The sequence below is a fragment of the Squalius cephalus genome (assembly GCF_949319135.1).
Source record: "Squalius cephalus genome assembly, chromosome: 11".
Taxonomy (NCBI): domain Eukaryota; kingdom Metazoa; phylum Chordata; class Actinopteri; order Cypriniformes; family Leuciscidae; genus Squalius; species Squalius cephalus.
The window spans coordinates 33,669,613-33,693,356 of NC_137132.1; the positions used below are offsets into that span (position 1 = coordinate 33,669,613).

General features: G+C 38.6%; 1 protein-coding gene across 2 annotated transcripts; it reads left to right on the forward strand.

Moving 5' to 3' along the window:
* The first annotated feature begins 4,133 nt into the window (after window positions 1-4,133).
* On the forward strand, window positions 4,134-23,744 carry rinl (Ras and Rab interactor-like). 2 transcript variants are annotated; one of them, XM_079885409.1, is made up of 14 exons: window positions 4,134-4,406; window positions 4,996-5,057; window positions 5,145-5,203; window positions 6,085-6,199; window positions 6,322-6,481; window positions 8,265-8,373; window positions 9,665-9,737; window positions 10,016-10,104; window positions 10,213-10,313; window positions 13,242-13,464; window positions 14,277-14,876; window positions 15,978-16,295; window positions 17,883-18,014; window positions 21,431-23,744. In XM_079885409.1, the coding sequence occupies exons 4-14, from the start codon at window positions 6,153-6,155 to the stop codon at window positions 21,844-21,846; spliced, it is 2,268 nt and encodes a 755-aa protein (XP_079741535.1). In that variant the 5' UTR covers window positions 4,134-4,406; window positions 4,996-5,057; window positions 5,145-5,203; window positions 6,085-6,152; the 3' UTR covers window positions 21,847-23,744. The 2 variants fall into 2 exon arrangements, with proteins under 2 accessions (XP_079741535.1, XP_079741534.1); XM_079885408.1 differs by lacking the exon at window positions 4,996-5,057 and having other exon boundaries at window positions 4,327-4,406.

Sequence of the window (23,744 nt, forward strand, 5' to 3'; positions counted from 1 at the left end):
CACCTGGGACTTTCCTGCAAGGAAGCTGCAGACGGAGAATTCTGGTCGACAGCCCCACCCACTGATCCAGAGAGTATTTTGGACCTGGTCGATACTGGGACCTTGCTCCCTCTGTCAACAGATGCCGTGTTACAAATAGACATGGGCTTGGCTCCACATGGTTTCACCGCGTAGCATCCAATCGTCAACTGCAGGGATATCTGATGGCTCTCCGGACCATGGGAAGAGTGGAGGTTGAAAGCCCAGGATGCACTTGAAGGGGTGGGTCCCAGTAGCAGGTTTGAATAGAGAATTCTGAGTGTGTTTCACCCAAGGAAGGAAGCAACTCCAGTCCGTCTGGTTCAGCTGCCAGTAAGCACGGAGCAATTTTCCCAGATCTATAGCCCATAGAAGTGGAAGACGAACTGGAACGGTCATTCTTGGGGAAGGCAGATGAGTCGACAGGCCTTGGAGAATCTGTCTACAACTGTCAAAATGGCTGAAAACCCTGTGAGCAGGATAGGTCCGTGATGAAATCCACTGCAAAATGAGACCAAGAACGACATAGAGTAGGCAGAGGATGAAGGAGTCCAGAGGGAAGTTGTCTGGAATATTTTGATGTGGCACATTCATTGCAATTAGTAACATAGGTGGCGACATCAGTGACAAGTGAAAACCGGTTCTGAACTAGCCTGCTGGTAGCTTGGATTCCTGGATGGCAGTGAACCCCTTGGAGACTTCTCTAGTGAAAAGGGATGGGTACCTCCAACATCTTCCATGAGAGAGCTGCACTGGGGTAGAGTCTTGTGGGTGAACCATGACGTTGGGTGAGCACAGATCCGGCGCTGAAATTAGAAGCATCGACCTCAAACACTAAGAAGAAAGCAGGGTTAGGATGGTGAAAAATAGGTGCGCTGGTAAAACGTAGTTTGAGATACTTGAAAAACGTAAACTTCACGAAAATTTCTTGCACTTGCCTCAAAGCAGGGAGGTAAGCGGAGCGGCCACTAAACTAAAACCCCAGATGAAGCATCTAAAAAAGTTTAGAGGAAATGCTGCAGTTCTTTGACTGATGCGGGCAGTGGCCAGTCCAGGATGGCTTGTGCCTTAGATGAATCCATGGCTACACCCTCAGGAGAGATGATCTAACCCAAAAAGGAGATTCTGGTCTTGTAAACTTAAAAAAAAAAAAAAAAAAATCAAAAAAATTATCTTGGCATAAGACTGCTGTTAAATGAGGCATTGTAGAACAGCTCTGACATGCTGGACCTACTTATCAAGGGAAGAGGAGTAGATCAGGATATCAGTGGTCAGGGGTGTAGATCAGGGGTGTCCAATCCTGTTCCTGGAGGGCCATTGTCCAGAAAAGTTTAGCACCAACCCCAATTAAACACAGGTGAATCAGCTAATCAAGGTCAAACAAGGCATACTAGAAACTTCCAGGCAGGTGTGTTTAGGCAAGTTGGAGCTAAACTCTGCAGGACAGTGGCCCTCCAGGATGAAGTTTGGAGACCCCTAATATAGATCATGACCCACTTGCCCTGGAATTCTCTGGAGATGTCATTGACAAAGGCCTGGAAGACAGATGAACTGTTGTATAACCCGAACAACATCACCAGATGTTCATAGTGCCCTGTGTGGAAAGTGGAAAAGACAACCTTCCATTCGTGCCCCTCACGGATGCAGATCAAGTTGTACACGTTACAAAGATCTAGTTGTGTGAAGATCTTCACCGACTTCAACTGTTTTAAAGGCTGCAGGAACAAGGGGTAGAAGAAAGTGATACTTAATGGTGATAGCATTCACATGCCGTTAATGAATGCACGGACGGAGAAACACGCTCTTCTTTCCCATGAAAAAGAAGCCGGCGGAGGCATGGTACCTGGTTGGATGAAGCCTTTCTCCAGTGCCTCAGAAATGTCCTCCTCCATGGCTTTGGCCTGAGGTTCTGAAAGGGGGTATATATGCGTCCGTGAGGGGAGAGGTACTTGGCAAAACGTCAATAGCACATACACAGGAGCGATGTGGAGGAAGTTGGGTGGCCTTAAACTTGGTGAATGCTTCATGGAGATCAGAATAATAGGAGGGCAGGGCCAGAGTGTTCTCATTACTGGTCACTGCTGTGGTGCTTACTGGAGGGAGAAAGGATTGTACAAGAAGGTTGAGACAGAAATGAGAGTAGGTGAAAAGAAATCTCAGGATTGTATAATCTTAACCAGGGCAAAATGAGGACCACCAGTTTTTTTGGAGAATGAGTGACTATGAATTGGATCTTCTCAAAGTGTAGAAGGCCCACTTGCAGACAAATGGGTGGAGTGATGTGTCAAATCTTGCCCGTGCCCACAGGCGGCCCTCTAGCACTGTAGAGGAACACAAAGAACAAGAGAGCAATTCAGGGAATCAACCAAACTAAAATCTATGAAATTGCCCGCAGCTCCTGAATCTAAATTGGCTGATAGAAAATGTGCCTCATCATGAACATATAATATAACTGGGACTTCTAAATGGCCTACAAAAAGTAGATTATAAAAATCCAAACTCACCACCTAATGTGTCACCCCTTCCTAGGGGATGAATCGGGTAGAGAGCCAGTAGGTGTCCTGATTGTCCACAGTAAAGGCACAGATGGGCTCTTATGCTCCTCAGCCAACATAGAAGATCGACCCATCCCTCGACTACCCCATCTCCTCACTTCTTACTATTCCTATCCCAACCTGGGATGGAGGAGTACTACGTTTGTAGGTTTGGGCCAAATTCCCCTCGGACAGCATGCCAAATACACATAAACCTTTACTCTATCTAATTATATGTAAGTGTGAACTCGTGAAGGGGTTGTTGGGGTTGTTGGGTCAGAAAGAGATTACATTGCATGAGAAAGCCTAGACACAAAATTCTCAAGGAGAGAGTTGAGATTCTAGGCGCTAGATGCGATATGCGTTGTGTTGCCGGCATGAATGCTTGTGGTTAGTTCACCCGGACGCGTGCTCATGCTGGATTGCAGCTGCACAGATCTGGCAAGCTCCTCCGTCAACATGGTGAGCTTGCGGAGTTGCTGACAGTGACTTGACAGCATTTCCACTTGTGCAGCAACAATTTTGTGTAGCTGTTGAACCGCTGCAGGATCCAATTGCGTTGACGTCTTCTGTTGAGTAGAGACTGAGGTGAAGTCGTTAGGATCCATATGCAGTTTAATGATAACGACAAAAATGTAGTACAGTAAACAGGCAGGGGTTCGGTACACAAAATTCAGTCCAACTAGGCGAACAAAGTGCAAACCAGTAGGCAGAATAAATAGGCACAAGTTAAACATAGGAAAAAATTATAGAAATATAGGCGCTCAGAATTGCAGGCTAGGCTAACAAGACTTTGCAAAGTATGAGAGAACATGGGGAGCTTATTAGTCGAGGACTAATAGGAAACAGGTGCGAGGTAAAAATGAGTCTGGGGATAGGTCTATGGGAAATGCAGTTTGTGAGAGTAAAGAGCTAAACCTCTGGGCATGAAGCTCTCTGGTGGCGGTTCTGGGAGAGAGTAGATGCTGTGGGTTTAACAGTGTAAAGTGGACTATTGAAATAATTAGGAAAACTTTCTTATTATCATTTTCTCATAAGAATTTTTCATAGATCATTTCATCACACTGTACATATTGCATGCTATAGTTACAGTGTGATAAAACTATTTCTGGTAAAAACAACCTTTGTGATCATTAGTACGGCAGATTTATTATAGACCTTTATGGAGTTTTGCGTTTTTTAGATGTTTGTCTGACTGCTAAAGATATAGAACGTTACAGCATCTCATAAATTTGTTAAAACCTTTAAAAAAATCTTAGTTTTTTAGAGTCAACTGGTTTTAGAGTTGGCTATGAGTTTGATCTTATTGTGGGTTAATATGGTATCATTTATAGTAAGAGGAAATACAGTGAGGAACACGGGTAACTGTCTTCTTCCCTTAAGCTCAATTATTATAAAAGGATACGGGTTTATTTTTTGAAACGTAACTGCTGACTTGACTAAAATGGAACTGAACTGATGTACTTGGTACTGTAACACTCATTCAGATATAATTTTTCTGATGTATCTTACTTTCACTTGAAAGTTTGTCACAGTGAGGTTTACCACAGTCATGAAAAGTAGGTGGAGCTTATGGTGTGAGAGACACAAAGGACATCATCAAGAGTTCTGTCACTCTTATCAAAGCTGATACTGATCTTTAGTGTGACTGAAATTGAACGTTTATATGTATGTCACAGATCAAAAGTGAGTCTCACTGTAGGTGACATGACTAAGTACAGAAAAGATTAGTAATGAGGAGTCTCAATTACTCCACGCGCAAACTTGCAGTGGGTGGAGGTGTTTGGAGCAGCTTTCAGAGATGTTCAGAGAAGTCTTTTCTTCATGTAGGAGGACATTTTGAAGACACCACATGTGAGTTAAGCAAAGACGTTTGTTTGCATCATTCCAAGAGTGTTACTTTTAATGCATATTTATCAACTTATTCTTGAGACATGGGACAAAAAAAATCAAGTTTATGTACTGTAGCCTACCAAGGACTTATGTATTTACTGTTGCTTACACTTTTGGGAGCAATCACATGCTTTTTCCATTTTCAATAGAATTGTCAAAAGTGTTAGATTTAAAATAATACACACTGCAATGAAAAATATTTTTTATAAATATTGACATTAAACATGGATTAAGAATAAACAGGCTGTCAAACAGTTAGTTCTTATTGATGACAGCGGAGTTGAGAGCTGAAAGGGCTGACAAAAAAATATAGTTTGCACCACAAGCTTAAATATTTAAACACTTTATTAAATAAAGTAGCAGTGTTGGACAAATTTCTCAAAATCGTAATCTTCTACAGATGACTAAATACAAAAAAAATTAAATGGAAAAAGCAACCACACTCGACATTCAAGATGTTTTCTAAAACCCTGGAAAAAAATGTGTGTGTGTGTGTGTGTGTGTGTGTGTGTGTGTGTGTGTGTGTGTGTGTGTGTGTGTGTGTTCTCAGGAGGTCAATGTGTGAGATTTCTATGCAAGTCAAATTTGATTTTACAGCAGTGGCTATTAATGGTAAGTTTCTATTTCATAGTAATTTTTTTTTTTTTTTCTTCGCCCAATGAATTCAAAATAATTTGTGCTCATTGTTTATTGTTATAGGGAACCCAGCAATGTATCTCCCAGCTGTCAAACTAAAGCAAATGGAAGAATGCCTTCATGTGAGCGAAATTAACGATTTATTAATTTGTCATCCATCCAAAGTATAAACTACTGTGCCAGTTTGTTATGAAGACAAATTTAAGATGTGCAAATAGTTTAATACAAACCCATTTTTAATTAAGGGTTTTAATAAATTAATCAAAGTACACAGTGAAGAAAAAACAGGCATCAATTATTCAGCATCAGTTTTACAGTTCAAAACATCCCGGGATATGCCTTATATTGGGCTCAGAGAATCCCTAAACAACCGGTGCAGGCCTGCGGGTTACACTGAATAATCTAAAATATGATATATTTGTAATTTGTTAAACAGTTTGTTGATCACTACATAAGTCCCATATGTGTGTTGTTTTAATGGTATCACTTTATTTTGCAGTCCTGTTTATTAAAGTACCTAACCTAAACCTACTAACCCTGAACCTACTCCTAAACCCAAACTTAACCAATGTAGTTATCTTATATTCTTTCATATACACTGTAAGTGAATTTACTGTAAAATAATGCAATTGCTTTAATAACTTTACTATTATCTAAAATGTGACAAATAACAATAATAAGTAGCAAAGAACTGGCGTGTCCAAATTTTTTTTGAAAGATAGTGCATATGTATTTCAACAAGCTGGAAGTAGCTCTTTTTGTCACAGCACATGGCCTCTGTTTTCAAAGTTGCACTTCACAGATGAAACTCCTCCCCTAAGTTTGAAAAAAAAAAAAATGTCCTTTTAGACTTTAGATTTCACTGCTGATAAAACATGTTCAACTGTTAACAAGGAACTATGACAAAGAGTGAACGAAAAGACATACAAATGAAAGGATGTATGGTTGGAGAGAAACAATATTTCATAATTTATTTTATTTCTCTCTTTCCAAATATCAACAGGGTTACAGCAACATAGTTAAAATGGAAGATCTTGTGCTGGAACAGATTTCCTGAACAGGTCCAGTGCAATGATGATGAAAGAGTCAAAAGATGAATTCACAAGCAGTGGGAACAGGTGAGAGATAACATTGATACAATCACCATTTTGTTCAATACAGTATGTTCCTCTTTTTTTTTCTTTTTTTTTTTTTTTTTTTGTAAAATTATTATTTAAACACCTTTTTTTATTTCTCATAGACAAAATGATGCCAGGACGGAACCCAATGGGGTCTTCGGGGATCAGACAAAAACCCTGAGTCTACTGCGAGGTTTACGCTTGTGTCAGGATGCCTGGGCTCCCAAGAGCCCCTGGGACAGTCATGGGGCGCACGCCGCTCTGTGGGGCAGACCTCCTGGGGTGGGTGCCTTTACTTCCTTTTTTGCAATGTTTGCTAAATCAGTCATTCAGCTGTTTCAACAGTAGGTCTTGTAAACCCTAATGTTGTCAATAAAAATAAAAAGAGTCAAGCAGTTTTAGTGTGACTTGAATTGTAACGCACAATCCAATCATTGCTTGAAATGTTTTAGCTTCAAATTCCATGAAAGCTAGACTTTAATTGTTAATAACTCTTTTTCATCTCTTATTATTAATACAGATCACGGTAATTTTGCCAAGTAAGACATGTTTCTCGATCAAAATTTAGTCATAACCCTATCCCTACCCCTAAACCTAACCCTATACCCATAACTTATCCCTAAGATCAGAGGGAAATTATAGTGAATTAAACCGATGTAGAAGCACCTAACCCTGGTTATAAGCCTAAACATTAACTTGTTAACTTGTCCCTCAAAGCTGATTGGTTGATTTACTTGGGGAAACCATGTTCGCCTATTACGTTTGTTCAATCAACTGCCTTAAAGCCATTTAGTTTTAGCCTGTGAATTTCTTGTTGCTGAGCACTGAGTCTCATGGAAATATGTATATTATATAACACATAGCATTACTGATGCTATTTTTATTGTGGAAAGTCACCGTTCCCTTTGCTGAACTTTGACCCTGTTTAATAAAACCTGTTTAATTTCTTTTTCTAAATACTTAGTGGAAGCGTAGTCTCCTATTGGGGAGAAGTTTCTTCAATGATTGACTTACGGCTGTTTATACATGTGCCATAATACAATTATCTTAAAAAAATCATCTTATTAAGGTTTACTAACCTAACCAGCACTATGAGTATAAGTTCTTGCATGGAATAAACTGTCATTATGTTGCAGACAATTGCAGAAGTAGAGTTAGATAAGAGTGCAGAAAGCATGAGTGCAAGTGTACTTAAGAAGAGGCAGAGAGAGAGAGAGAGTAGAGCACTGATGTCTTAAAGGAGCGCAGTATTGTAAGGTAAGATCTATTCTACAGTTTCTGCAAGTGGTTATCTACAATATGCTGATTCAGAATGGTCAATAATCGAGCATTATGCAATTTTACTTTGTTCCCTGCTTTTGCTGGTATAAATGGTTAAAAATAATACAAGATCTACATAATATTGCTTTGTGAACCCCAGGAAGATTAGCAACCACTCCGTGGAAGCTAATGGCGATCCGAATAAAGAAGAAAGAATGAATAAAAAAAATTTGTAAAAAAAAGAGTTGTTCAGCAACATATCTAAGGATCCAATGTTGAACTTTTTAGAAGTGTCGGCTAACACTGATAGTCTGTGCCAAGGCGATTTCAAAGCTGTGAAAGATACTCCCATAGTCCTACACACTCTTACTCTGTGTAATTAGATGTTAAAATGATCAAAGATCTCATTTCACTTCCCCTGTGGTCAACAAATTCCTAAGAGGGTTCTTGTTGTTTATATTTTAGGGAGTGAATTTGAATGACATATATCCTGTGAATATTGTTAGAAGCATATTCATCATTGGTTTCGATAAACTAAATAAACTCAAATAACTTCAGTAGCTCTCACTGTCATCTATTTTAGTTTTTTTGGCACCCGACTTGTGTGCGCACTGACTTCCTCTTGTGAGAGAGCTTACCCACAAAGTGTGCGTTTCCTTGATGTCAAAGCTGGTTGTGTCACTCATTCTCATGAGTTCTCATATGGCAATGAGACAATATTCTCCAAAAGATTTCAATCCTCAATGATCTCAATATAACCCTTTCATTAAACTCGCATAACAACGAAATACGTTCTTTTACACAGAGTTTCCTGGTGGTCCAAGGGTCTTTGTCTCAAGACCAGCTTCTGTGTGTGTCTGTAGCGGACAGTGGGGAGCCGGTCAAAGAATTCCCCATCAAAACCACTGGAACAGGTACTGAAAACAGCTTTCATCCTTGACTGATACCAAAGTCCCTTTAAGACAAGTCCTTTCACTCGGCGGCCATCTTTGAAACGTCTCTCGGGCGTGCAAGTGCAGCTTCTGTCTCTCTTTGAATGGGGAAACATCAAATTCTCCAAACCTGTTCACCAAGATTACGATTAATTTTCCAATGAAATCTGACAACTGTCTCGTAAATGTTGTTTCTAAATGCTCGAATCATGACAGAAAATAAAAATTTTCAGGCTGGAGCAAGCTAATGCGCAGTGGAAGCGCAATACGACTGTTTCTATAATAGCCAGAGCTTCTAACAGCAGCTTTACTAATGACTTCACCAATCGGCGATTGGCTCTTATTTTGAAGGCGGGACTTATTCCTCCATATTGAGTGTTGCACTTTTCCTCATTCAAAACAATACGAGAGATGCGTCTTGTGTTATTCTATAGTCTATGGTAAAACATGGTTATTCTACACCTTCAAAAAGTATAGCATCATTTATCATCCACAATTTGTTGCTTTGTTGACAAACAAACACCAAGACACCTAACGGCAGCCATTTTGTTTTGAGATGTGGAATTCCTTTATCGTTGGAAGGCGGGACTTATTCCAATATATTGAGTGTTGCACTTTTCCCCATTCAAAACAATACGAGAGACGCGTCTTGTGTTATTCTATAGTCTTAATTGATACTCAATCAAAAGTCATATTTCTACATAAACTCAAACACTCGTCACGATCAACATGTTCTCAACATCAAATTACGTATCTGAGCTATGCTGTCCACAGTTTATAGCTGTATACTATTACTGTATATCAACTACAGCCCCATTTGTTTGTTTTTTTTAAATTATTTTTTTTCTTTTTATATATGATTTTATAAGGGAAACATTTATCAAAGCATAGCTAAGCTTCCTGAGATATGAAAGAGTGACTTCATAGCATTTTTTTTTTATGTTGCACGAAAAGAAACACACAAGCTGTCAGGCATGATACGGATGTAAAGCCTGCAGGTTTTCTACATTTCCTGTTACAAACAGACATGGGAAGCACACTGTGGGAAACCATGTGCAAATAGTGTTCATGAGAAGTTTGTGCAGTTCATTAAACTCTTCTGCACTGTGCTTTCTTCTCTATTTGCGCACGCTGTTCTAGTTGACATCATGAACACTGCAGCCTTTCTATTTCCTCATTACATCCGTGTTCTTTTAAAGTTCATGACTAGTTTGTCCAGTTTCTCTCTATGACACATAGCGCAAGTCCGACTGAGTCTTTTTTTCTTTCACAGCGCTTCAACTGACAACATCACACCTGGCTTTTCCTGATCTCTTTCAGCTGCTGCACTTCTACACACTGAGCAGGTGCGGATGAGTTAGTATTATCTAGCAACTATTAACTAGTTTTTCTTGATAACAGGAGTGTCATCACAGGAAATACTGCACCGCTGTGTTAGATAGCAAATTATACTAAAAATCTCTTATGGGGCAAACAGTTGCAGTTAATGCTCTTGAAAGAGAATTAATAATCTCCTTGTTTCCCTTACACCAAAGATTATAATAAGTGCTAAACTGTATAAATAATGTGTTGTTGTAACCTTCTTCTTTTTTTCTTTGCTCCACTCCACTCACATTTCTCTCAGGGATGTTTTGCCTGTCTGTTTGTTGGTTCCCTCGTGGGTTTACACCATTATCAAGCTACCAGATCACCTTGTTCCTCAGCTTGGTCCAAGTTAGTACTTGCCCCTGTCATTCACCATTCGATGTGCTACACTATAAATCTGCTGTTATGTAAGTCAGACTCTCTCCGTTTCAAGGGTTGTGTGTGTTTGACTTTCAGAGACCTGGCTGTGCCCCTCCTCAGATCTGCAGGCTAACACTATGACTTCAGAAACACAAGGCACAGCAGAAATGCCAGAAACCGTCCTGTGCACTATACAGGTGATACTGAGCTTCTGAGTTAGCTCTGCTTTACTTCTCTAATGTTTTCAAGTTCACTATATTTGTTCAGTATTAAAGGATTAGTTCACTTCAGAATTAGTCGTCGTCCCCCCCCCCCCCCCCCATGATATTCATGTCTTTCTTTCTTCAGTCGAAAATAAATTAAGGTTGAGGAAAACATTGCAGGATTTTTCTCCATATAGTGGACTTCAACAGGGATCAATGGGTTGAATGTCCAAATGTCAGTTTCAGTGCAGCTTCAAAGATCTCTACATGTTCCCAGCCGAGGAATAAGAGTCTTATCTACAGAAACCATCGTAATTTTCTAAAAAAATTTATAAATATATAGGTCGTATACAAAGATACTTCCGCCTGTAACGCGTGACCTATTAATGTGATTACGTGTGGCTCATTGCAGATCTAGAGCAAGACGAGCTTTTGTGGTTAAAAAGTATATAAATGTTTCTTTTGTTTAGAAAATGACCAATCGTTTCTCTAGATAAGACTCTTATTCCTTGGCTGGGATTGTGTAGAGACTTTGATGCTGCACTGAAACTGAAGTTTGGACCTTCAAACAGTTGGTCCCCGTTGAAGTCCACTATATGGAGAAAAATCCTGCAATGTTTTCCTCAAAAACCTTAAAGGAGAACTCTGGTCAATTTTAACATTGAGCTCATTTTTTTGTACATTTGGAGTGCTGTCAATACAGAGAACAACGACAAAAATCGGTGTTGCCTACACCGTGTTATCCTCTTTTTAAAATTTGCACCCTGTTGACTTCAATGGGGCAAGTTTTAAACCTGCTTTTAGCCTCTTAACATCCTTGATGTGTCATTACAAGTGCACAGGTCATGTGAGTGATTCCTTCAGAGTGAACGCGGGTGAATCTGACTGCAGTAGATGTGAAAGATATGAATAAAAATTATATTTATTTAGCCAGCGCTCATACCTGTATTTACATCCTGTTTTCGGTCAAAGTCCAAAGTAATCGATTGTCGAGTTCACGCGCATTGGTTTAGTACCTATGATTATGCGCGTGAACTCGACAATCGATTACTATGGACTTCGACCGAAAACAGGAAATAAATACAGGTATGTGCGCTGGCTGAATTAACATCATTTTTATTCATATCTTTCACATCTACTGCAGTCAGATTGACCCGCGTTCACTCTGAAGGAATCACTCACATGGCTGGGCACTTGTAATGACACATCAAGGATGTTAAGAGGCTAAAAGCAGGTTTAAAACTTGCCCCATTGAAGTCAACAGGGTGCAAATTTTAAAAAGAAGATAACACGGTGTAGGCAACACCGATTTTTATTGTTGTTCTCTGTATTGACAGCACTCCAAATGTACAAAAAAATGAACTCAATGTTAAAATTGACCGGAGTTCTCCTTTAATTTCTTTTCGATTGAAGAAAGAAAGACATGAATATCTTGATTGCCGTGGGGGTGAGTCAAATTATCAGGAAATTTTAATTCTGAAGTTAACTAATCCTTTAAATAAGTGATTCGGAACTGAGAATGCTTTGAAATTCCAATTCCAGATTCTTATTTCTGGATTTGAATTGTATGTGAATTGAGGTAATCAGTAACATAAAGCAAACCTACAAAGTTATAGATTGTTTTACGTATTGAACTTATTTTATAAAAAAACTTATGTTACACACATCTACTTTCTGTAGAGGTAACAGTCATTATGCATTATTCCAAGCCATCGATAGCAAGTGACTAACCATAAACTAAGCCCCTAAGTAACTAAGGAAACCTTGAAATAAATTGAAACCAAAAGTGTAACCACATTTCTAACACTAACACTAACACGTCTCTTCTAGACACTGACAAAACATTATCAAAACCATCATCATTTGGCAAACCAAGACTTATTTTAAGTGCAAAGTCCAAACATCAATTCATGATGCTAGCGGGTGCTTAAAAGGAAGAAAACCTGTGCAACTATGAACAGTGCAGCATAGTAACTGATTACATGCAATCTGGATTAAGTATAAAATTCCAAAAATTAAGTTCTTGTAATTAGATTATATTGCATTTTAAAATACTCATAATCAGATTACAGTTACTTTATTTCAGGGAAACCTTGAAATAAAGTGAAACCAAAAGTGTAACCACATTTCTAACACTAACACTAACACGTCTCTTCTAGACACTGACAAAACATTATCAAAACCATCATCATTTGGCAAACCAAGACTTATTTTAAGTGCAAAGTCCAAACATCAATTCATGATGCTAGCGGGTGCTTAAAAGGAAGAAAACCTGTGCAACTATGAACAGTGCTAGATTATATTGCATTTTAAAATACTCATAATCAGATTACAGTTACTTTTTTATTGATTACATGTTATTCTCACAATGACAGTAAATTATTCATAATTCATTGATTCACCCAGCAGGTAAACAAATAAAATATATATTTTAATCTTTTTTTAGTAAGTGTTTTTTTGTTTAATTTTTTTTTTTTTTTTTTATGGTTTAATTAATAGCTTTTCATTAAACTCACAAACCTCAGTCTGGTGTAATGTAATATTTAATGCACTTAATAAAATATATTTTCTTTCTCTTTGTATTTTCATATCAAAATGGTACAAGATTATCCTATTCAAAGCAATGTTAGTTCAAAAGTAATCTAAAAGTAATCAGATTATATTACCTTAAATGTGTAATGTAATAGATTATGTTATAACTACAATTTTTGTCACGTCATTTGGAATAAGTAATTGACTGCAGTTTCTAAGTAATCTACCCAGCCAATGTTAAAACAAGGAAGTTGAAATTTACCAACACAACAAATGTGTCCATGGGGATCTATTCTTTTTAATTTGGGATTTAATTGGACCACAATGATTGACACTTGAGGCTGTATTCTATAGAGACGTGATCTTCAAATTATTTCTGTTTGTTGGTAGGTTACAGCCGCCAATGGTGCCCTGTGCTTCATCAATCCCTTGTACCTTCAAGAGCATGGGGATGATTGGCTGACTCAGTCTCCAGCCAGCCCAGTCAATCGTCCAATCGGCTTGAGGCGAGACAAGCGGTTGAGTACCACAAGAGCATGGGAAGGGAGAGGACTGAAACTGAGGTCATCTACACTAGCCGAGGACAACTCTAGCAGTTTAGACCATGACAAAGGTAGTGGTGGACTTTTTTCCTTTTTTTTTTTTTTCAGTTATATAATTTCAAGTATTAATTAGTATAGTATTTAGAATTTTATTTGTTATTGTTTATTTGTTTATTTTTATTTGTATATTTTTAGTTTTCAATTAATTTTTTTATTTCAGTTTAAAAAGTATGTCATTTTTATAAAAACATTTTTATATATATTTCAGAATTTTTAAGTTTTTCATCAAATATTTATATTTTATTTGAATTCAGCTTAATTTCATAGAACGAAAAAGATTTGTAATAGTTTCAGCTTTAGTAAACAATAATAACACTGATTTCAAGGAACCGACAAACAATAGCTGCTTTTCCACTCTTGGGCCAAACCATTCTTGTTGCTTAAGTCCAAAATTCTCGTCCAAAATTTTCGCACGTAAAAAAAAGAAAAAAAAAAAAACCGCCCTCACGTGGTGTCAATCACGTTTACACTGCCTCCGAAAATTTTGTTTGTCATAAAAACAAACAAACATTCGGATCAGGTTTGTTTTTCTGCGTTTTTCGCATCAGTAGCAAGCATTATGAGAGGTATTTTGACAACTGGGAGCCACCGAACAAAGAATATGGAAAAATGCAAGCGAAAATTTCGGACATTTCGGTTACATTTTCCCACTGTGGGACGGTTTGTAATCGTGCCGTGCCAAACCAAGCTCAAGTGGAACTATTCCTTACTTATTCGGCCCGATGGTGGAAAAAGCGGCTAATGTTTATATATTGGATGTGCTGATAAAAAAAGAAGTCTGATAGAAAGTGTCACGTATTGACGTCTTTGTTTCTTCTCAAAGGATCATCGTCACCAGTCTCTCCATGTACCCCGGGTGGAGTTGTGCTTCGAAGGGCGAGTGCCACCAGCAAGGAAGACCCCCTAAAAAGAGCAAGCACAGACTCCATTCAGAGTCCTCTCCCGCAGTCGCCACACCGCGTGTCCTGGATAGAGGACAAGATATGGCTGAATTCACCACTGCCTTCCTCTCTGCTTCAACCGCCCTGCTTAGAGCTGGACTCGCTGTCAGTCAGCAGCATAGAAGAGGAGTTCGAACCGGCTTCAAGCCCATCCCTATCCTCGTCCCGCTTCCAGCTGGCAGACAAGATGAAGAACCGCCTCTCGGCAGTGGGTCAGGCTCTAGGTGGACTTGTGTCTCCTCAGCGCAGACTGAGCAAGCGTGTTCAGGAGATGGCCGAGCGGAGGACTGGGGCTTTTGCAGAGGCGGTCAGGGGGTTTGTAGAGGAGACTCTTGCGGGTGGAGACGCCCCTGGAGTGACTTGCTCCGAGATGCTGCAGGACGTGCGCTCGGCTCTCACTAATCTGAGGGAAATGCTGTTTGATTGTCCAGAGATCCAAAGCATCACAGACAGCTGTGGAGACATTCCTGATTTTGAGCTGGGTATGAGCTGTGGATGTGTTGGAGATAACTGTCAGGGTTCATTTATGTTCCCTCTGTGTAGTTTCCCTTCTAGTCAAGTCAAGTCAGGCTGTCAAGTCTAGTTTTTCCCTTCAGGGTTAGTTTACGTTTGTGTTTAGTTTTATTTTATTATCATTAAAAGCCCAACACTTCTGCATTTTGAGTCCCCGCTTCATCCCTTCACCCCCCAACCTTGACTATAATGAGTTATAGGCGTGTTATTTAATCAGAATCAATTGATGAAGTAACGTTATTTTTTTGCGTTATAATACCTGAGTTTCTTTCTCAAAATGATTAACGTACATAACTTTTCAGCTTATCTTTATTATTCTTTTATCAACAAATGCAATTGATTTACAATTGAAGGTGACACTTTATTCCGATGGTCCACTTTAGACATTCTACTAACTATTAGTAACATTGTAACTACATGTCAACTAGCTCTCTTTAGAGTATTAGTAGACTGTCTGCTTAATATCTGCTAACACTTCATTATGATGCTCCTCCAACAGACATTCTGACTATAAGTAACTTTGCAACCATATGTCAACTTAGGCCCTGTTTACACCTGGTATTAAGATGCATTTTGGTCTATCGGATCACAAGTGGACGACGCATAATACAGGTGTAAACGGGGTCTTAAACATTTTGAGCTTGTCCACTTTCCACCACTTCCAGAGGTAGTTGAAAACACATTCGACCGGATTGCTTTGGTAGTGTAAACACTCATGTGGTTCAATGTGTTCGAACAGCCGCAAAAGACCATCTACTCTCCTCCAACTGACCTGGTAGTGAACATTATTTGTGGATTAAAACACCAGGTGTAAACGGGAATGTGTCTCCTACATCTACTTGTGATCCGATCAACCAAAAAGCATCTTATGTTTTATTATTATTGCGCATTTTATTAGTCCGTCTTATTATATATAATAAGGGTTTATTGCGTATGCCTACACAATAAACGAGAGCTTTCTATGGTCACACTAAGCAAATGTTTTGCTAGTATATTGTTTTGATTCTTATTGATTCGCCTCCACTAAAACCAAATTTATTGACAAATCTGTTTTTCCTCTCTGCCTTTAGATGCTATGCTGGAGCTTGCCTTGCATAAAGTGGCTTTAAAACCAGTTTACACTCACCTTTACGTGTATCTGAAGACAGCACGCAGGGATGACGGCATTCTGCAGCGTTTAGAGGCCAACAAGAGCACGCTGGAGAACCGGAGCCTGGAGGAGCTGGAGGGAGCAGCCGGAGCCGGAGTGCCTGATTCCAGCATGATGGAAAAGATCCAGCATCGATGGACCACAATGCATGAGGCTTACTCACCTAGTAAAAAAGTTAACACCCTGCTCAAAGTCTGCAAGAATATCTACCACAGCATGAATGCTAATGCTAAGCCCGGTGAGTGAACTACTGTAGAGACGCAATGCAAACTTTCTGGATTCTCATGGTTGTTCCACATTCCACTTCCTCTGAAACTGTATGCTCTATGTTTATATACTCCCCATTCCACACATACAGAAACGTGTCCTGTGCCGAAAAACCAAGAATTCAATAGTTATTGCTGGGGAGATTACTTACAATTTTTAGTCGGTTACTGATACCAAATAACATGACAAAAATTGTAGTTGGTAACATAATCCATAACATTACACATTTAGAGCCCTATCATACACCCGTCGCAATGCAGTGCCAGACGGCGCCAACTAAAATAGACTACGCCATTGTCTATACCAAAAAATTTTGGTATTTAAAAAGCGTGTTAGTAATGTGCGCCTATAGGCGGGTGCACAACGCACATACACTCTGCTTATTACACACACAGGGACGCGCAGCAGCACACAAACATGCCATATATTAAAAATAAAAGGATTACAATGTAAAAGATTATTATTGTGTACATAAAGATATGGTGGAATCCGGCTTGTCCCGTAGATGGTCTTTAACCTCGCGCACGAGCAGAGCCGTTTCCTCGCTAGAGAAGCGTTCAGTTTTTCCGCTTGCAAATTCCTCCATTTAAACAGAGAATCCGCCATGGCGCGAGCGCAACTGGCTTTCAAAGGGAATGGGAGATGAGACTCTGATTGGTTTATTGCACGTTACACCCAAAACACACCCATTACTCATTAAGAGAATAGGGACAACCCTTTTAGACCATGCGCCGGGAGCGCCGACCTTTTTTCTCTTCGTTAAGCTAGCAAAAGTGGATTCGGACATGCACTAAGACCATGCGCTTAGATCGTTAAAACAGGGTATAATAAGAGTACTTTTAGATTACTTTTGACCTAACTTGTTAATCGCATTGATTTGAATAGAATAATCCTGTACCATTTTTATATGAAAATACAAAGAGAAAGAAAATATATTCCATTTGTTACCAACAACATGAAGTATATAAAATTTAAACATTACACTGTACGTCAGGGTTTCTCAGACTGGGGTTCGTGATGGAACTGCAGGGGTTCGTGAGTTTAATGAAAACTAATTAAACAATTTTAAAATCAAAAGGTTTAAAATAATACACTAAGTAGAAGGGATCTGCTTGTAGTAGGGAGAACCAATGAATTGTGAATAATTTACTGCCATTGTGAGAATATCATTTAATCTATCAATGAAAATTAAATATAGTCTGATTACAAGTATTTTAAAATGCAATTTAATTGTCACACTTTGGCTGAATGTGATGTAGGCAGGACGCAAAGACGAGTTTATTGACAGAAAGATAACAGCACCAACATGTGACTGCAGGATACAAACTAAAAGTCTGTGAGGGTAAAACTAAGAATAATCGTGGCAATAATCTAATTACAAATACTTAATTTTGGTAATCTGATTACGTAATCGAGATTACATGTAATCAATTAGTACCCAGCACTGTCCATACATGCCTATGCATGATTGCTGCAAGGCACCTCATACATTATATACCTTAATACCCGAGTCATTAAGCTGTAGAAGATTTGATTATGTTGATTGATTTATGTTCAGGAACGGTTTTCGGGGCAGATGATTTCCTGCCGTGCCTGACGTGGGTGTTGCTGCGTAGTGATCTATCTATACTACAGGTGGACACTGACTACATGATGGAGCTGCTGGACCCCATGCAACTACAAGGAGAGGGTAGGGGATACACACACATTCACACTCATTAACAGTGTTCACACCACTAGTTTTATGGTTGGCTTCCTGATGAAGGCAAACACTGTAACTCTTTAAAAAGCATTACTCTGTCCAACATGTCAGCTTCTGGCTCAATCAATGGCTGTTTGTCTGAACCAAGAGCGTCTATATCATCTGTAGAGATCTATCCACTGGCATTCAAATTCATCTCAGTGGCAGGACAGTCCCAATCCCTTTATTTGTGACTAACCTGAAGTGTGTCCTTGAATGCACTTTAAACGTTGTTTTCATTCTTATTTTTCTGTTTGGATTGATGGATTGCACATGTACTGAATCATACCATTGACCATTACTATGGACTATCCTGTTCCTTTAATATGTTGGACTTCTTGTTTACGCATTTTATTTTTCCATACCTTCAAATGTTTTCTGTTTGCCTATCTTATGGCTTCAGAAGAGTTGGAATTTAGCAAATGTCGTGGCTTTGTCGTTTTTTGACCACTTTAGTTTACATTCACTTCCATTGTAAAGGTGCAGTTACAAAGCGAGTTTTTGTGACTGAAACCAGTCATTTTAATAAGAATCCACATGATCGGAAATTTTATTGTAACAAGTGCTGATTCCAAATTAGATGACAAAATTATTGTTAGTAACGTAATCCATTACATTACACATTTAAAGGGTAACTCTCGCCAAAATTGAACCTAGGCTGTTTTTGTTAATCTACCCGAGTCAAACTTTCGGGTAAAAGCATAATTAGAATGGAAATGCCACTTTTAAGATTATTTTTAAAACACTAAGAAGGCTCGACACAACATGAAACTTTGCTCGACGTACCACCAGGGGCTCTACACATGAACTCGAGCATTGAGAACATTGTGTAAATTGTGTAAGAGTTTAAAAATTCATGAGTTTTAATAATATTTTAACAATTTTAAAATATAAACAATCAAAATAAAACACTTTAAATAAAAAAGATTAAATATTTGATTTGTTTACCTCCATGTCATGTGACCATTAACCAACATCAGAGAACCGTGAACTTAAAGTCCTCCTGCAGTCAATAATTGTATCCCTTAAAACTCATCTTTGATCACCAAAATTACATATTTAAAAGTTTTTTCCTTGAAAAAAAAAAAAAAAAATTCGTCATGCCTTAAAATAGCTTGAATGTAACTCTACACCCTTGCCTCATTTAGTATACACGGTTCTATGTATATGCAAATGAGCCCCGCCTCCACTCACTCACACCAGCTCAGAGATCCACTCGCTGATGATCACACGTTGATCTGATTGGTTACAAGGTAGTTTAGAAACACCAGCGATTTCAAACTGTGTTTTTGAGACTGTCTTTGATTCACTGCAGTTTTAAGGAGAAAATACTCAGCAATGCTGTCGACTTATGAATTTATACATGGTCTTAAAGCATATTAAAAACACCACAGACATATAAACTACATTAAAAACTTGATATTTTTATTATTATTATTTATTATTATTATTGACTTACTTAGGCTAACTTATTAACTAATCTCATAACTTGAATTAAAATCTAATGATGTGAATCTGCATATTTCAATGTGTTTGAGAGACAAAAGCCTTCCAAAAAACAGCAATGCGTGGTTAAATGACTCACTGAGTGATAATTCAAATAATAATGGATGTGTTTGCCATGAGATGATTCAGTATGCAATGTTGCAGTGTTGAGAAAACACTTCTTAAAAGTGAAATTATTTCTGTAAATCCTGTGATCAACTGCTGTGTGGCTCTCAGTTTTCAGTGATAGTCACATGACTAGAGGCTGTTTTTAGTGTGCGATTCAACAAACCCGAAAGAGCTTCTGAACGGATATAAACAGTGGGCTTTTTTTAGAAAGGAAGATTTAAAAGATAAAAAGAACGTCAGGGTTTCTCAGACCGGGGTTCGTGATGGAACTGCAGGGGTTTGTGAGTTTAATGAAAAGTAATTAAACAATTTTAAAATCAAAACAATTAAAATAATACACTAAGTAGAAGGGATCTGCTTGTAGTAGGGAGAGAGAATCAATGCATTGTGAATAATTTACTGCCATTGTGAGAATATCATTTAATCTATCAATGAAAATTAAATATCGTCTGATTACAAGTATTTTAAAATGCAATATAATCTAATTACAAGTACTTAAAGGAATTACATCATTTAGATGACATGTTATCAGTTACTTACTACACAACACTGACTGTAACATTGTTGGTTTTCAAACAGATTTATATAGTGGCAAAGTTGTCCTTAATAATTTCATTCAGTGCTAGCGACACAACATCATTCTCTAGTCTAACTAGCAAAACCACAATGGTAAACTGCCATCACTTCAGTATGATCATCCCTGAGTTTTGTGTAAATTACACTGGAGTGTTGTAGAGAATGGTCTAAACTAGTGGGTCTCGACCTTTTGACACCAACGCCCCATTATATTCAATATTCAAAAGCCCTCCTGTCTCTTCCTCCTGGAAGTTGGTGCATCTTTGTTTTTAATGTTTTTAAAAAAAAAACATGTTTTTTTACATGTTTTAATGTTTTTAATGTTAAGCATATTTCATTATGATTATGTTAATATAACTAAATGTAAATAATAAGACTTGTATCATCATAAGAATGATAAGAATTTGTGGAGGCCCCCAGTTGAGAACCATTGATCTAAACCAGGGTTCCTCAAACTCGGTCCTGGAGGGCCACTGTCCTGCAGAGTTTAGCTCCAACACTGATCAAACACACCTGAGCAAGCTAATCAATGTCTTCAGGATCACTAGAAACTCACAGCTAGGTGTGTTTGATCAGGGTTGGAGCTAAACTGTGCAGGACAGTGGCCCTCCAGGAGTTTGAGGAACCCTGATCTCAACAATTATTAATTATTACCTATACAACAAAAATGCACGGAGGTTTTTCTCCGTCATCAAATCTTTCCACTTTGTGTATGCCTTACCAATATTTACTTCATTTTTTTGTCATTATCAGTCTTTCTGGCTTCTCAGATTCTTCAGCCGGACAGATACGATTCTCTCCACTTGTAAAGCGCAACAATAAGTGCGTTCCATTGTCAGATTTTTTGTCCTTTCAACACGGAAAAATACATTGATAAAGGTGACCGGCAGCATGAATCATTAAAACATGTTTATATAGAAATATTAAACTCTTCACAATTGGGACCAAATTCCAGAATGCACCTTCTAGAAAGATACGGATTTGGAAAAACATGAGGATAATGAGGATGTTGTGAATTTTTTGGGATGTATTTGTTGCTTGAAAAAGTTCATTTATTGCATTAGAATACTCAAATGAATGACCGTTAATGGTATTTTGGCCCAGGTCGGGTGTGTAATTAAAGATTCGCACACTGCTGTGCATGACGTGCTCCTCTTTCTCCATCTTTCTCTCAGGTGGGTACTACCTTACGTCTCTCTACGCTGCCCTTTTTTACATCAGCAGCTTCCAGCCTCGTCTAGCGAAGCGGCAACTCAGTGCAGAAGCACACCAGTCTCTCAGCCAATGGCATCGCAGACGCACACTTCACGGCAACCAATCGCGCCACAGCCGAAACCGCAGGACCATCCGGAGGCACGGGCCGCTGGATGAGGACGGGAACTCTTTAAACGAGAGCGTGGAGTCCAGCAGTCTGAGCGACGTCACCCACAGCTTGCAGGAACCACTCCAGGAGTTGGATGAAGAGTTGGAGGCTGTGAAGGAAGAAGAGGAGGGAAGTGCAGGTCGAGAGCAAGCACAGGTACCAGAGACGCTGGACCTCACCTGTCCCGAGAGAACTGATGGAGAAAAGACGGAAATCACAGGATCCTGAATTAACAAGCACGTGGTATCAAAGAACTTAACTTTGGACTTATTAAGCCGCGTTTCCACCACAGGAACTTTCCCCAGGAACAATTTGGAGACTTTGGGGTGGGACTAGTCCCAGGTCCAGGGTCTAAATGATGTTCCGGGGGAAAATGTCGCCCTGCTCGCGAGGTTGTACTTTTTCAATGTTCAGGAACTTTTAGGAGTGGGACATGGGCGCTGAACATGCTGATTGGTTGAGTTCATGAGTAGGCCTATATTTAATAAATGACTTCCATTTTAATATCATGTTAGAAGTTTTCCAGTGGCACAGAATGCTTTAATTTATTCCAAAGTGTTCAAAATGGAGCAAAACAACATGAATCAGGTTTACAAGAGGAAAATCTTGTACACCAGCACACGTCATCTGTTTCGTCCAGATAACAAGGAAATTCAACTAATGAAATTCCTCTGTTGAGTGACTGTTGAATTCAGACATTTCCTCTTCCTGTCTTTCAGTCTACCCTTTCAGAGTTAAGGGCCAGTCCTGATACCCACACTTGTGGTCTTCGCACCTTGTCTGCATGCATGACTTATTTCCTGTATTTGGCCCAAGTGCTCAAGTGGGTGTAAAGACCGCAAGTGTACATATAACTTTTGCTAACCGGATGGGACACACTTACAACATAGAATAAAATGTTAAAATGCAAGAGCTTTATTTACACATAATGATTTTCAATACTCTTTAAAAAAAAGAGTCTGTTCAGTCTCTATGTAACAAACACAATATATAAAGGTTTTTTCATCAAATCTCTCCACCAACAAAATTTCCAAAACTTTACATTTATTATCAATGTAATATCTAATCAATTTTACTTGCCCTGGAAAGTTCCTGAATGTTGAGATATATGCTTAGCAGTATTAGAGTGTTATTAATGTGGATTTCATGTGGGTTAAGTGCGCTTTGGCATTTTTCATGGATTGATGGATAGACGGGACAGTCTTGTACACTTTCCTGTTGCATGCACGCGCTCTCGAGTGGCCAACACCGCAATTTTGGGTATAGGAACAGGCTCTTCGTATGAGGGCCTACTATGAATTCTCTGCCGTTCATTGTGACCACTAGGGGGAACTATTGTATATGTTTCTCCATTCATTTGTTACCAAAAACATAGAAGATTTTGAATTCTTATTGTGTTGTTCATACATTTGTCTTTGTTTTTTATTTATGTGGAGAGGGTTGTAATTTAAATGTTTTTTTGTTTTTGTTTTTTGGTTTTGTGGACTGCAGTTTATTTTGGTTTCTTGTATCAATTCTCATTTCTTTAACAGACAACACATAATCAGCCTAGGTGTGATCATTTATACCATTACACTTTGAAAGGGCAAAAAAAAAAAAAAAAAACTCTGCTAGTTCCTATCACTTGGCAGTTTATTGTGAATGGTGAACACAAACACTTAGCACTTAACTGTTACATTTGTTAAATTGTTTGTTTGGACTAATGCATATATAAGGAACCAGATCACAAGCCCGATTATATATTCAGACATGTGGCATTAAGTCTAAATTAAAATGTTACATATAATTAACCTGTTTCCCATCTGCAGCAAAATCCAGAACTTAAGTGATAAAAATACACAGTTTAACTTTTTGACCATCATGTACTTTTCACTCATAAGTTGGATATACAGTATGACCTTTTCTTGCGTTTCTTGGATACACAGGCGGTTGAAGCCTGAGGTATTTAAAGGCTTAGCAACAAAGAGCAACTGGCTTTCAAATACACACATTCTGAGTTTGTGATGCTTTGATTGACAGCTTTGTGAGGAGTGTGAGTTAATGGAGATAAATAGAGAAGTGCCAGTGGCAAAATGCACCCCAGCACTTTCATACCAATTATTCTCTACATTAAACCAACGGCTGGA